At 40.3% G+C, this 15,844-nt stretch overlaps 1 protein-coding gene across 1 annotated transcript; it reads right to left on the bottom strand.

Annotated features, from left to right (window-relative positions):
- Positions 1–14,468: 14,468 nt before the first annotated feature.
- On the bottom strand, positions 14,469–15,412 carry LOC131705359 (uncharacterized; the record flags this gene model as incomplete). Its single annotated transcript, XM_059007783.1, has 1 exon — positions 14,469–15,412. A coding segment is annotated over one exon (609 nt), but the record flags the coding sequence as incomplete, so codon positions are not given.
- Between the last annotated feature and the right edge of the window lie 432 nt (positions 15,413–15,844).

Here is a 15,844-nt window from a genome sequence, read left to right on the forward strand (position 1 = left end):
GTTTGCAGACCAATATATTAAGGAGATTATAACGTCATTACTCATATTATAAGATAACAAAAGAAAATTGTCAAGTCTTTCTCTCGCTTACAATACTTTTGTTGTTGATTAAATAAGCCAGAAGTGGCCAAGTTTAAACTTTTGTTTAACCTGTCTTCTTTAAATGTGTATTTATAGAGTTAATCATCTGTGTTAAAATTGCAGAATTACCTGTTTTAAATTAATAAACATTACCAGCTGAATATCACATACAGGCAAGACTTCTTTCTGACAATAAGATGATAGATACCTAGGGTTTTTTTGTGGACGAGTGTATTTATACCTTTTTCACACAGCTTCAGTTTGATACCGAGAGCACACTTCATCCATCTTTACACCAAAGGACAATCAGAGAGGGAGATTACCTTATTTCAAAATGATTAGTTATTCACTGGCCAGAAGCAATGTCTGGAATGTCAGATAAGATTTTGCTTGAGTGGTTTTGTATTTTGGGTAGTTTGTACTAATTTGGCCGGTGTCCCCCTCCGGCTAGTTGAGAACCATCCTAGAGGAGGTGAGGACCAGTGCAGCCGAGTCTCCAAGGCAGTGCAGTGCTCCATCTCTCCCCGATAGGGAGAGGAAGTTGTATAGATGGCAAAGGGAGAGGAGGGGTGGTTAAATAAACTTAATTAGAGATTTTGTTACGGTGCAGTATTCTGTTTATGATATATATATATAAGAGGCCCCGAATGTCTCATCTGGTAAAAGCACTGCCGCGAGGCCCCCGAATGGCTCATCTGGTAAAAGCACTGCCGCGAGGCCCCCGAATGGCTCAGCTGGTAAAAGCACTGCCGCGAGGCCCCCGAATGGCTCCGCTGGTAAAAGCACTGCCGCGAGGCCCCGAATGTCTCAACTGGTAAAAGCACTGCCGCGAGGCCCCCGAATGTCTCATCTGGTAAAAGCACTGCCGCGAGGCCCCCGAATGGCTCAGCTGGTAAAAGCACTGCCGCGAGGCCCCCGAATGGCTCCGCTGGTAAAAGCACTGCCGCGAGGCCCCCGAATGGCTCAGCTGGTAAAAGCACTGCCGCGAGGCCCCCGAATGGCTCACCTGGTAAAAGCACTGCCGCGAGGCCCCCGAATGGCTCAGCTGGTAAAAGCACTGCCGCGAGGCTTTTGCCGCGAGGCCCCCGAGTGGCTCACCTGGTAAAAGCACTGCCGTCTTTTACCAGTAGGTCTTCAGTGGGGGGCAGTCTTCTACGGCAGTCTTCACTGGGGGGCCCACATTGGCTTTGACGCTTCCGGGGTTGGTGAGGTGGGATCCTCATCGCTCTGCGGTTGCCACTACAGGCCAGGTGAACCTGGGGGCAGAGACTTGGTGGGCTGGTCTTTGTCCTCCAGAGGCCGGTAGCCTGCAGATATCTGCTCTTGAGTTCCTAGGTGTAAAAAGACGCCAAATGGCTCGTGGGATCAGCGGACGCCCACTCAGGTTACCATGACCTAAACAACTTACACAATGCTGTTTCTTAAAGATAGAATGGATTTTCTATTTCAGTAGAAATGTAAGGTAATCATGTGTTTGTGTATTCTCAGCTTTCATTATATTTTACGAGTAGATTTTCCAAAATTGTATCTGGTTTATTTAATTGCTGTGTGTACATTAGAAGAACTTTTGTTTTTATCTGTCACCTAAAAAGTTGTTGCAGGCCTTGCTAAAAATTTTATACCGCCTGGTAAGGGCCATGGGCAAAAACAGTCAATAAGCGAGGGTGGCGTTTATAGTGAAGGTAAAAAAAAAACACACACACACAACCTTCTATTTTTGCAATAAATTCAAACATTTTATTTTTTGGTTATACAATTACAGTATCTCCAAGCCATTTAAATAAAACATTAATCTTTTTTAAAACTACAGTACTAGATAATAAAACGTCACTAGTAGACCTACTTTACAACACTGTTTACTAGTGTTGTTTTATCATCTTTTCCCATCTGTATGAAACATACATGGTTACTTTTGATTAACTGTTTATACTTAAAAATAAAAACTAATAAAAAATGGTGTCAAATCACCCAAACAACAATTCCATAAAAACAAAGCATATATTTTTTATTTATTTATTTATTTTTTTTACTGTACTGGTTATTTGAATTGCTGAATACCATTGAATGATTCCATCATTTATTTCACAAAGCAATTTAAGCTCAACAGCATTCTTTTTTAAGCAGTTAAAAAAAATGTTGAATATGTACAGGCAAACACCTTTTTTAAACAAAGTGAAAAAAAACTATTCTGTTTACAAAACTGATGCTTTAGTTTAAGTCAGCCTTCATTTGTGCAAAACTTTCACATAAGCAAACCTCATACCGTCCTTTTTGTATCTGTGGTTTATAAAAGTCACTTATTTTAGACTGCATCAAGCCTTTAGGTTAAACAAATTGACCCGTTCCATCATGGTAAGCCATTTGTTTATCCATTACAATGTCTCCAATTGTCCTTTGATTAACAATATGCCTCATTTAGATGAGAACACATTTACGATGTCTTGCTTTTTTATTTTCAGATGTTATTTTCAAACATGCAGATTTTCTTTCTTTTGCTCTGGTGTTAACTGTAGGGTCGACTCACCATTTTGTACTTTCTGTTTTGCTTTAGGAGCGGGAGTGTTGATGACATTGGTATGAATGTTCAGTTAACAATGAATTAGGAAAGCGAGTCAAAGGTTGACTGCATAACTTTGTTGTTTTAATTGGCCATGATTATTTCACTGGCGCTACAATGAGGACAGCAGGGTGGTGATATAACGGGTACAAATAGCACTGTTTTTATATTGGTGACATTTGTTCAGAGAGAATAGCTGGCAGTATCAGAGGGTGGCGTTATAAAGGGGGGCGATATAACACAGGACAACTGTACAAATTGAATTGCAGTCAGGCAATTATTTTGCACTGCGCCCTATGTAAGCTTAAGACCAATGCAAATTACTCAACACGCACAAATAATGATCCGTATTTATGATAATGAGGGTCTCAATGAGTGCATCAGTCTATTTAGCACTTGTACAATTAGGAGTACAGAGAGCAGTAGTCGCTGTATGACATTTGCAGAGCACGAAAATACAAACCAAAAAAAATGTCAAAGGAAGGACAGCAAAGTCCTCCTGGTGCACAGAAAAGAAAAGAAAAGTTTTCTGAGAAGGAGCTGAGAGTCCTTACGTCTGAGGTCATGAAACTGAGTTGTTTGGAAAAGCCAGTTATGCTAGTATCCTTAGGAAATGATATGTATTGGCCTGTCTGTTTTAGTAAGATATCCAGAAATTTGCCTAGCAGTCTGGCAAAAGGTGGATTGGGCTATCCCTCCAGACATTCCAACTGTGGTCTGAAAGAAACCAGAGGCTAAGTAGTGCAGAGAACACAGCACTTTCACATGTCCCTAGATAGACGCTGGGGTCTAGCTCATTCCTCAATTCAGCTATGAGGTCAAGGATGACCTGCGGAGTGAGACAATAACGCTTTAGCACCACATCCTCTGGCATCCAAAAGTGACCCTGGGACTGAATAATATGTGTTCCTGTCTCTCTTCAACAGAGCCATGTAATGCGGCATAGGGAAGTGTACCACAGCAGCCACCCTGAAGCCAATGACAGGTCTTTGCAGGTGTGTGCTTTTATACAGCTGTGGTTTCTCGCTTCTGCAATGGTTTGCACCTTCTAAGAAGAGGTGTAAAGTTTCTGGAGGGTCAGCAATTGCCTAAGTGCAAGGCAAAATCCATACATCACATTATAATGTTTGTGCCCACTTAGTATCCAGATCCCGCCCAATTCCATGCTCTTTTCTGCACCTGAATGCATTTCAATATAATTTTAATAGATTAATGATGGCAAAGTGCAAATTTGATAGCAGGTGCAGAACACCAGTTGAACAATATTCTTTACATATGCCGCATTTTTAGTGGCTGCTAAACACAATTTACAACAGCATTATGGGGGGTTTGCACCCGCAAATCATTTTGTGCGTAGCCTTACATCACCCCCCTATATCTTATTTTCAGTTATGACCTAGCTACAAACCATTCTTACATCTTTTTTATTATTATTTATTATATTTATAACTTAAATGGCTAAACTCACATTTATATAGACTTTTACATTTATTTTCCCGCAGAGTCGTATTTGTTGGCACGCCGAGTGAGCAGTTATCTGCTTTTTTTTTTTTTTTTTTTTTTTGCACGCCCTCTGAGTGGCACTTTGGAAAGCCAGTCAGTTTGATTTGCAAGGACGGCCCCGCCCCCAGTAATTAAGCAGCGCTAACTGTAGCCATTATTATCTACACGTTCATGATTGGCTGTTTATGCTGCTGAGCTGCTTTATTCAAGTACCTTGGGAACAGAAAGCTGATCAAAAACAGTAAGTCTGCCCCATGGAGGATCAAATGTAATTGTGGTCAGCTATGGATGTGTCAGCGGGACACGCGGGGAGGAAGGGATCGTTAGCCTGATGCTCGTAGCATTTTACTGACCGTCATCTCCTGTACTAAATGGAGAAATGGCCACAATCTTTCATACTTTACACTCGGGGTCGGGGGTCTGCGAGCCTAAAATAGGTTGAAATTACATAACCAAGCACTTTCGGCTTACGTTTTTTTTTTAAAAAGATGTACAGCTTTTCGCACACGTGTTAATGTGCAGTGCAAGGTCTTTTGCAGGTGTCACTGGCGGCAACACGTGCATTGAACTTTAAGCAAATGTCCCACGCAGTTTTGATTGTCAAACCTTTCCCTTGTCATAAATACCGAAAATATATTTCACTGTCACATACTCGTATCTCAAACTATGTAATCTTTGTTTGATGCACTGTTTTTTTTTTGTTTGTTTTTTTTAATACTATTTTAATCTTAATTACGGGTCATACTGTGGTATGTTACCCCTCTTCATACAGTGGGGAAAAGCAGGTTGTAAATTCTCAAAAAACAATCGTCTCAAAATAAATTATGCCTCTGATATGTAGAGTACATTTGTGGATACTCCTTTTTTTTCAAGGTAGTTTGACACCACAGAAATCTTTTTCTAATAAGTATGTTATCTGCTACTCGTCTTTTAAATAGTTATTTTACAAAATGTAAAATCAGTAGATATGTTTTATGTAAGTAAATATACAGTTGGAAAAAAATGATGGTACAGCGGTAATGGCTGCCACTGTGTGCAACTGCAAACAAAAAAACAAAACAATTATGGCCAGGGTTACTGGTGCAGCGCGCCAATTGAGCAAACGTCTTATATTTATTGTATGATGCAATGTGATTGTTGCTTTTACTGATGTTTAGCATTATAATTCTAAACTTAATGCGTCATGAAATGTGATTTATGTATTTTACGGTAGTTTAGCAATATAATATTCAAATTATGTATTTATTGTATGATGCACTGTTATTCTTTTACATGCTGTGAAGTGCTTTGAGATGATGTTCTACTATGAAAGGCGCTATATAAAATTAAGATGGATTGATCTTACTTGAATAAGGATTAAAGAGTCATTGTCCAAAATATATAGAGGGGCATATGCAAAGGTTGATGGGTCCCTGTGAGGTGCACTATCACTATTGCTTTTTATGTCTGTAAATTTACAAAAAAGAATGTGCAGTGTACTTAGGGACAGGGAATGGGGAATGTAAGGGAATTGCTTAGGACAGATTGCGAGTTCTCAGGGACAAGCGGAAATTATGGGAGGTGAGGGGAGACCAGCATTAAGTGCCCAGTGAAGTATAAAGGGGAACAGGAGTGGGATGGGGTTGAAGAGAGAGAGAGTGTATGTTTGGTCTGGCAGTTATGATGGGGATGGGGATATGGATGGGATGGGGGGAGGGGATGTGGTGGGCAATATTAACTGTGGCCATTTTTTGTTAGGTATGGCACCCAGCAAATATCTGCAATAGTGGGATAGCTGTTCATGCTGAAAGCTTCTGTTGTATAGAGACCTCTTCTGGGGAGATAGTAAGACAACCTGTTTCAGTGTGCTTCTATGAACCACGGGTTGAAAAAATGTCAGCAGATATTCAGCAGCAGAAGTCCCATTAGTCATAGGAATGTAAATATTGTTCCCCCACACCTGCTCTCCAGACAAGAGGGGGGGGAGGGGGGTTCAGGGTTTGGGGAGGTTGCGAGGGGATGAGGGCTGATGGAAGGGTTCTGTCCTAGTTCATGTAATGTTCTTGATTATTTTGTATTGTGGATTGCTGTTTTTTTGGTATGTTTGCTTAATAAAAACTTAATTACAAAAAAAAGAAAGTAAATATTATTTTAAAAAGTTACCGTTTACGTTTGGCACTTAGTGATGTATATTTTAAAAAAAAATCCAACTTTGGGCACTCCAGCTAAAAAAGGTTCGCCATCCCTGGTATAGCAGGTAAAATATTAATATTGCATATAGCTCATCTCTTTGCAGTCTGATAAAGGCCATTTAATTTAGGGCACCATTTAAACTGAGTTATATACTTATTTCCGCATGAAATTTGTCATATTAATTACTATACAGGCGAGAGGGGTTAATGGTTTATTTGCACATAACTGCTTGATTTATTAGGTATCTTGGGATGAATTATTGCGCTTATCAGTTGAATTATATATATATATATATATATATATATATATATATATATATATATATATATATATATATATATATATATATAGTAATCCGTTGCGTATCTGCCCATCACATATCTGCCCTAGCCGTTTATCCGCCATGATCAACCTCTTCAGCAACGTTAGTTTATTATTGAACAGAGAAGATTAGTTCAGATATTGTAGATCCTACCAAAGTTTTCTTACACTGTGTTGTATGTGATCCATGCGCTGCCACTGCTGGTAGCGTCACGTGAGCTGTTCAGTGTGTTGATGTGTAAATAAATCCTGTTCGCCTGCGGGACATGTCAACTTCAACCTCCATCTCAATCTCCTGCCTGTCACTCAGCAGCTAATGCATGCATCCACATGGCAGACGGCTACCCTGTCACAAGAATTAATACCCTGTATATTTCTAAACAGGGGAACCCCCTAATAAAAACTGAATCTCAAAACAATAATTGTGTGACAATAGTAATTGTTAGAGCTGTGTATAATGGTATTTAAAACAGGATTCATTTATTTGACTGTGGAAGGGTGGGGGTATTCACTGACACAGGAGACAGAAGATGGTACTTGAAAACACCACACAGGTGCCCAGTTTTATTTATTTTCTTTTTTATTTATTTTAGACCATAGAGGGCGCTGTTGTCTGTGGCCTGTATACTGGCAACGGTAATCAGGACCACAGAGTTACCAACATAGGTATATGCAAGTTTGTGCAGACACACTCACAGGTGCTCAGAAATAATAATGAAAACCAAAGGCAAAATGAAAAAGGAAAATAAAACACAGTAATAAAACTACAAAACAAAAGTGCTGCTTACGCAGTGCCCCCACTGCCGCTATGCCGGTCAGCTTGGGTCTCCGTCCTACGCTTCGCTGTGCACTATACACTGGGGTGGCCAAGGTTTCCCTATCACTACACACGCCCCCTCGGGTATGTAACCATATATTTTAATAATTGGTTTATTTAAGGCTGGTTGTCTTTCTCAGCCGTGCTTGCCTGATTTTGTTCTCTCGCTCCCACCACTGGCGTTCCTGCTTGTCTCCTCAGCTAGTGTCACTGGGTTTCTCCGGTCATGGCCATCCGAATGCACAACCAAGCGCAGTTCTTATGGGCCGAGCAACCTCCCTAAGGCTGCCTCTCAACCACTCAGAGAGAGGGAAAGCTGACACACCTTCCTCCCAATCTCTGTGTCATTGCCATGATTGACAGGCTGATCTTACGAGTCTACTGCCCCCTTCCTGCAGAACCACGCATGCGCCAGACAGTCAGCACAGATCTCCCGTTACACTGACTTTTTACATATCCGCCCTTACTCTGGCTCTGGTCCCACCGCAGTCGGATATGCGATGGATTACTGTGTGAATACTTAAAACCTCTTTTATTACTTAACACATACTGTGGCAATTATCAACATGTAATTACTGAGCCACCATTTGGATATAGATCTGGAGGAAACAAATGAGTTAATTAGATAGATGCATGTTGCTCCATTTCCTAAAATACAAACAGGGACTTAATCTAACCTTACTTCAAACTATATTACTATATCCTTATATGTACCCCTCGCTAAACGCCACTGTAACAACTCGTACAAAAATGTATCTAGGCTAACATATGCATTTACTGTACAGTAAGTAAATACAGTAGAAAATGTTTACATTGTAACAACACTGTAATGCTGTTGCATTAACATAACCAAGTTTTAATACAAATAGTGTCATGGTATTTACAATAGTCCAGAATATAGACTAGAACAACAATTGGACCAGTAAATATGGTTTAATTAGTTATATTCCTTAAATCAAGGGCACTTAGTTCAATTAAGGGCAATAACCCTGACATAGACTAAGATCTTTGCTTAAGCCCCACTGAAAAATCCATACAGTAGGACCACATCTCTAGCTGCTACATCATGTACCATATCTGGAAGACTCTGCAGTCAGACTGATCACCAGTCTTTGAATTATAGGTATCAACTCCAGAAAGTTTTCAAATGAGATGGTGTGACAAGAGAGCGAATGAATCCTAGTCAACAATCTCCCTCCCGACCTGTGAGGTGTGTAGCAGGAACAGTGTGCCACAGACTGGATGGTTTGGCAGTTGATTATAGGGTCAGTCGGAAGCCAGCCATCAAGCAAGGTGGCAGTGTCACAATGCCAGAAGTCATCACCCTAATGCGGTACGCAAAGTGTCAGTCATGGGTTGGAGGAGACGTGATTGGACTAGCTATCGTGGGGGCGTGACTGAAGGTATAATAGGGGATGTGACAATGTAATCTGTTCTTTGATGTGGTTATCAAAAGGACCCATATAGGAGAAGGAAGTAATATTTTCGTGTTTTGTTTGTTTTGTTTTTCTAACTGTTTTGTCCTTTTCACTGTTAGACAGCTAAACACTAACCGGGAGCTGTCGCTACAAGCCAGCACCAAACCCAGGCTACTACTATGTGGAGAAGTGACCATGTCTGTGTTGTGTGTTAGTTATTAGTGTCTTATTGTTTCGGGACTGAAACTCTGGTTTTGCACCGAGTGATTCACATTGCTGTGTAGCGCCTGTGCTTATTATTTAAGTGTTGTTGACACGCAACCCTGCCAAATGATGTGTGTGTTATTCCTGAGCACTGCACCAACTACACCTGCACACTGCAAGCCACCTGTCACAGATGGTTCTTTCCTTTTGTGCAAAAAGCAGCTTCTACAGACAAAATAGAATGCAAGAAGCACATCTAAAATGGACAAGAGCTTTCTTATTGATTGGTAGATGACTGGAGTACATAATGAATATGACTCGGGTTGCAAGCTGGTGTGTGTCTGTCTATAAATGGATCTGCTTTAATGCTGTCATAAAATATGACTGGCTATACATTGTGAACAGAATATGGATTTAAAACCTCTTCTCCCAATAGTTGACCTTTTGGTTGGCCATGTCAGTTGTTGCATCAGTCAGGGTGTTTCTTCCCCCTTTCCACTGGTCATTGAAAATCAGTTACTGGCACTTACTAAAGGTGTCTGCCAAAGAAATAACTAATAATAATATTATTATTAATAATGTATTTTGTCGCTAGCAAACATAACATCTTCATTTTATTGAGTCCAGTCCCAAAATGAAATGAAATCTCATGAATCACATTTTCTGGATTGTATTGCCTATTTTAAAAGATAATGCTTTGATAGCTTTACAAAAGGCAATTATTTTTTAAAGAATATAGACATAATTGGGATTGATCTTTGATTGCTATCTTCAGCATTTGTCTTTTTATCTCTTTCTCTACAATGGAATGCACTAATAATTTATACATAAGCCCTTACAGACATTACCAATGATTATAGACATGTGCCTGTGAATATTTCATCACAGCACTTACTCTATTATTCATCATTTTCTCTTTTAAACCCCATAAAGAGCAAACTGTCTTTAATAAATCATAATCTCCTTTTTCCTTTTCTTTTTTTTCAACATGAATAAAAAAAACATCATAGGATTAAATACTTTATGATTTCCTGCATAATTTCACATATCTTAATGAAAATTCACTTATCTATTGGCCCCGCTGTTGACTCAGGTAGACAGATGAAAACTGAATTTTTCAGGCTAATAGAGTTGTCAAGCTTGACACATCGCATGATGGAAGTTTTAAAACTCCATTTAAAATACTGGCTTTTTTAACTGATATATTTGCTGGGATTCTGTCTACCTTTACTGATAATTAGTTGCATACACATTTTTCCACATTTTAGCTTGATGTAAGTAGCCATATAACTTGCCAGGATTTTACTAATTCATAAACATGGGTTATTATAGTATTATCATGTAACAAAAGCAATGTAACATACTGTACAGCTACGGCCAAAATGTTTGCATCACCCTAAGAATTAACTAATTTTGCTTAATAAAGTTGAATGAAACCTGCTGAATAATGTTAAGTTAAAATACTGAATTGCATACAGCTTTGTAGTGTTCCTTATACTTAATAAAAAAAACTTACAAAACTGGAAAAATGTAGACTAATTGGTAGGCTTTTGCGATATCCTTTTGTAGTTTCTTTGATTACATGATGTTAAATAATAGATCTAAATTATGTTCACATAGTTTTTTTTAAATTATGTCTCAATCCTAAAATTCTAGGTGATGCAAAATGTTTGGACATAGCTGTACATTCCTCTTCATTCAATAATCTTTATATAATCACACTAGGAAGAAATGTGAAATAGGCTGAAATTTACTCCATAACCCTAATTGGCTGTGGCCAATTAATGTATGGCGGCAGTATAATGTAGCCATGTTTTTGGACAGTTTTGATTGTAAAAGCTCATGCACTTTAGTATAGGTAATGTCTCTGCTTTCCAGGGTTCTAGCTAAGTCTTACACATGCATGTATGTTACTTGTTTACTTGATATTTTTGTGTTATAGAGTTTCAAATGGAATTGAATAATAATTAAGAGCATTATGCACTTAGATTAGTATCTACAATTTGAGGAATGGTCTTCAGTCTCGTTTCACAATCATTTTTGTTATCTGCTGTCGTTTAAAAAATTGTCATTATTCTGTAATATATGGATAGACCGAAAAAATACTACTGTGCATCATACAAAAATAAATATTGTAATACCCCTGAAAGTGATAATACTATTGTTGGGCTCATCATTTAAACACATCAGAATGGGTGGTTCGTGCCAAAGATATTAGGGAATATTCCCTATTATATTTTTAGGGCACTGTATGTGTGTGTATGTATATGTATGTGTGTATATATATATATATATTGTAACACAGCATGGAGGGGGTTAATATCCTCCCTGCATAAAACATGTGCGTATGCACTTTTTGTTTTAATTGTTTAATAATTTGCTAATTGTTTATTGTTTAATTATCACCCGCACCTGGTAACTATTAATGCCAGGAGCAGGGTATTTAAGACATGCAGCTTGTCTGTACGGGGCTGCTGAGTAGAAGGAGGCAGATGGTGTGCTCTGTCTCCGAGCAGTTGTATGGAGAGTAAGTGTTGTGTCAAACCTGTGTGGGTTTTTTGTGTTTGTGGTGCCAGGTAAACGGTTTAGCCGTCCTGCGAGTTAGACAGGGAAATACCTGTGTAGTTAGCGCTCCAAAATGAGTTAAGTATTTGTTTCTGTTTTATTTGTTTATTAAAAATAGCGCAACCGCGCTTAAAACTCCATTTCCTGTGTCCTGGGTCTGCTTTTAAAGGGGCAAACGAACGACCGTGAGTGCCGGCCGGGTTACAATATATATATATATACAGTACTGTGCAAAAGTTTTAGGCAGGTGTGAAAAAATGCTGTAAAGTAAGAATGCTTTCAAAAATAGACATGTTAATAGATTATATTTATCAATTAACTAAATGCAAAGTGAGTGAACAGAAGAAAAATCTAAATCAAATCCATATTTGGTGTGACTACCCTTTGCCTTCAAAACAGCATCAATTCTTCTAGGTACACTTGCACAAAGTCAGGGATTTTGTAGGCATATAGTCAGGTGTATGATTAAACAATTATACCAAACAGGTGCTAATGATCATCAATTCAATATGTAGGTTGAAACACAATCATTAACTGAAACAGAAACAGCTGTGTAGGAGGAATAAAACTGGGCGAGGAACAGCCAAACTCAGCTAACAAGGTGAGGTTGCTGAAGACAGTTTACTGTCAAAAGTCATACACCATGGCAAGACTGAGCACAGCAACAAGACACAAGGTCATTCTACTGCATCAGCAAGGTCTCTCCCAGGCAGAAATTTCAAGGCAGACAGGGGTTTCCAGATGTGCTGTCCAAGCTCTTTTGAAGAAGCACAAAGAAACGGGCAACGTTGAGGACTGTAGACGCAGTGGTCGGCCAAGGAAACTTACTGCAGCAGATGAAAGACACATCATGCTTACTTCCCTTCGCAATCGGAAGATGTCCAGCAGTGCCATCAGCTCAGAATTGGCAGAAAACAGTGGGACCCTGGTACACCCATCTACTGTCCGGAGAAGTCTGGACAGAAGTGGCCTTCATGGAAGACTTGCGGCCAAAAAGCCATACCTCCGACGTGGAAACAAGGCCAAGCGACTCAACTATGCACGAAAACACAGGAACTGGGGTGCAGAAAAATGGCAGCAGGTGCTCTGGACTGATGAGTCAAAATTTGAAATGTTTGGCTGTAGCAGAAGGCAGTTTGTTCGCCGAAGGGCTGGAGAGCGGTACACGAATGAGTGTCTGCAGGCAACAGTGAAGCATGGTGGAGGTTCCTTGCAAGTTTGGGGCTGCATTTCTGCAAATGGAGTTGGGGATTTGGTCAGAATTAATGGTCTCCTCAATGCTGAGAAGTACAGGCAGATACTTATCCATCATGCAATACCATCAGGGAGGCATCTGATTGGCCCCAAATTTATTCTGCAGCATGACAACGACCCCAAACATACAGCGAAAGTCATTAAGAACTATCTTCAGCGTAAAGAAGAACAAGGAGTCCTGGAAGTGATGGTATGGCCCCCACAGAGCCCTGATCTCAACATCATCGAGTCTGTCTGGGATTACATGAAGAGAGAGAAGCATTTAAATGTTTTCTCTTAAAATATTAAAAAAAAAAAAAAATCCCAGAAATTAACCAGTAAACATCTAATGTAAAAAGCCAAGCCAGTATATCCATTCACTTACATCTGGATGTCTGTTCAGCAGGTTTCTGGATTCAGCAAGTTGAATGTTAATTGGATCGACAGATGCAAGTTTCTAGACTTTTTGGTCAGTTTTGATGACATTGCAGCCGCACTCAGACATAAACAATACAGAGCTGTAATCATAGGCCTACAGGAACAGATTGTTGAAGGAATTGATTTTAGTCACAACTTTATTTGAGTAAACAGTAATCTAATTTAACATTATGTACAAAGATATGAAAGCTCAAAAGTATTGAAAGCATGTTGTTCAAGATTGTTGTCAAGAAACCTAACCTGGACAATATACCCACAAATCTTTTTTTTGACAAGGCTGTACTGTACTATTATTAATAACTAATTTATCTGTGTTTTATTTTATTTATTTTGTATTTACTTTTTTGGGGGTGGGCTGTCTAACTTAAATATCAGTTCAACATGGGAAGCATATTTAATTACATTGCCCTCTGCCTGACAGAGGCTCAACCGAAATCACTTCCTTCAGCAAAGCGCATTCTTGCTGGCTCCTCAGCAGAATTCTGTGGTGTTTCTTTCTATCCGAGTACTACTGCAGCATCAAGGGGTAACCAAAAAGTCTCGTTAGTTGATCCTTAATTCTGAAAATCCTGATGTTTTTTGCTTTTCCCTAATGGAAGCAATTTTCTGTCAGCTTTCATTTTATGTAGCCTCTCTTTTGTTTCTACATCCATTGCTTCAAGACAACGCTTTGAAAAATCTAACAGCCTTTCTTTTTCTGAATGTGAAGCTGCCAATTCCTTGTACTTCTCTGGAGCTGCAATGGCGAGCTGTGCTATTAGGGCTGTTGACACCATAGTGTTTCTCTCCAGCTTGTGTCGACAGAGGGCCTTTGTCATGATTTTTGTTTCCTTGTATGTACACAAGATCCTCTTGTATCGGTGAATGACTTTGTTGGGTCCCTGAGCTAAAGAAAGAATAATAAATTAGAATACTTCTGTATTTCAAATCTAGGCTGAACTTACAGGCTTACTTACCTGTACAAATGCTGAAAACAGCATTAGAAATGTGATTTAATAGCATTAGTTTGTTCTTTCCCTTTTCAAACACATTCTAGGGACAACCATTTTAAACTACGGGTGAAGTGGCCAATGATCATTTTGACTGAAACTCCTGGGGCAAAACCAATCCCTCTCTAAAATTATTATTATTATTATTTATTTCTTAGCAGACGCCCTTATCCAGGGCGACTTACAATCGCAAGCAAATACAAATACATTCAAGTGTTACAATATAAGTCATACAAGAAGAACAAGAAATACAATAATTCTCAAGTGTGACAAACCACAATTCAATAATACAGCAGATAATAGTGAAAGTTACATCAGGATATGATTAAGTAGTGATAGTTACATCAGGATATGATTAAGTACAAAATACTACAGATTAAACACTTGGCAGATTACAATATTCTGAGGTACAGGATTAAATGCAGTAAAATAGGGGGCAGATAAGAGCAAAATAAAGCATATTTAAATGAAGGGTGATAGTGTCCCAGGATACAACAGAGGAGTTCTACAGGTGCTGTTTGAAGAGGTGAGTCTTAAGGAGGCGCCGGAATGTGGTCAGGGACTGGGCAGTCCTGACATCTGTAGGAAGGTCGTTCCACCACTGCGGAGCAAGGGTGGAGAAGGAGCGGGCTCGGGAGGCAGGGGAGCGTAGCGGAGGTAGAGCCAGTCTTCTAGTGCAGGCGGAGCGGAGAGGTTGAGTGGGGGTGTAGGGAGAGATGAGGGTCTGGAGGTAGCTGGGTGCAGTCTGATCAAGGCATCTGTAGGCTAGTACAAGAGTCTTGAACTGGATGCGAGCGGTGATCGGGAGCCAGTGGAGCGAGCGGAGTAGTGGAGTAGCGTGGGCGAAGCGAGGTAGAGAGAACACCAGGCGAGCAGCAGAGTTCTGGATGAGCTGGAGCGGACGGGTGGCGGACGCAGGGAGGCCAGCCAGGAGGGAGTTGCAGTAGTCTAGGCGGGAGAGTACCAGGGCCTGGACCAGGAGCTGGGTAGCATAGTTGGTGAGGAAGGGTCGGATTCTTCGGATGTTGCTCAGGAAGAATCTGCAAGTGCGTGCCAGAGTGGAGATGTGCTGGGAATAAGAGAGGCAGGGGTCCAGGGTGACTCCAAGGTTCTTAGCTGAGGAAGAGGGAGAGAGTGTGGTAGATTCCAGAGGACAGAGATAGAGAGATCAGAGGAGGGGGAGGAGGAGGGAAAGAAAAGGAGGTCAGATTTAGAGAGGTTGAGTTTGAGGTGATGCGAGTGCATCCAGGAGGAAATAGCAGACAGACAGGTAGAGATACGGGAGGAGATGGTGGAGTCAGAGGTGGGGAAGGAGAGGAAAATCTGAGCATCATCAGCATAGAAATGGTATGAGAAACCATAGGATGCGATGAGGGGGCCCAGGGAGCGGGTGTAGAGAGAGAACAGGAGAGGACCCAAGACTGACCCTTGGGGGACTCCAGTCAAGAGAGGGTGAGGTGTGGAGGTTGCTCCACGCCAGGTTACCTGGTAAGTGCGGTTGGAGAGGTAGGAGGAGAACCAGGCCAGAGCAGTGCCAGAGATCCCC

Source organism: Acipenser ruthenus, chromosome 2 (genome assembly GCF_902713425.1).
Source record: "Acipenser ruthenus chromosome 2, fAciRut3.2 maternal haplotype, whole genome shotgun sequence".
In the NCBI taxonomy this organism is placed as follows: Eukaryota; Metazoa; Chordata; class Actinopteri; order Acipenseriformes; family Acipenseridae; genus Acipenser; species Acipenser ruthenus.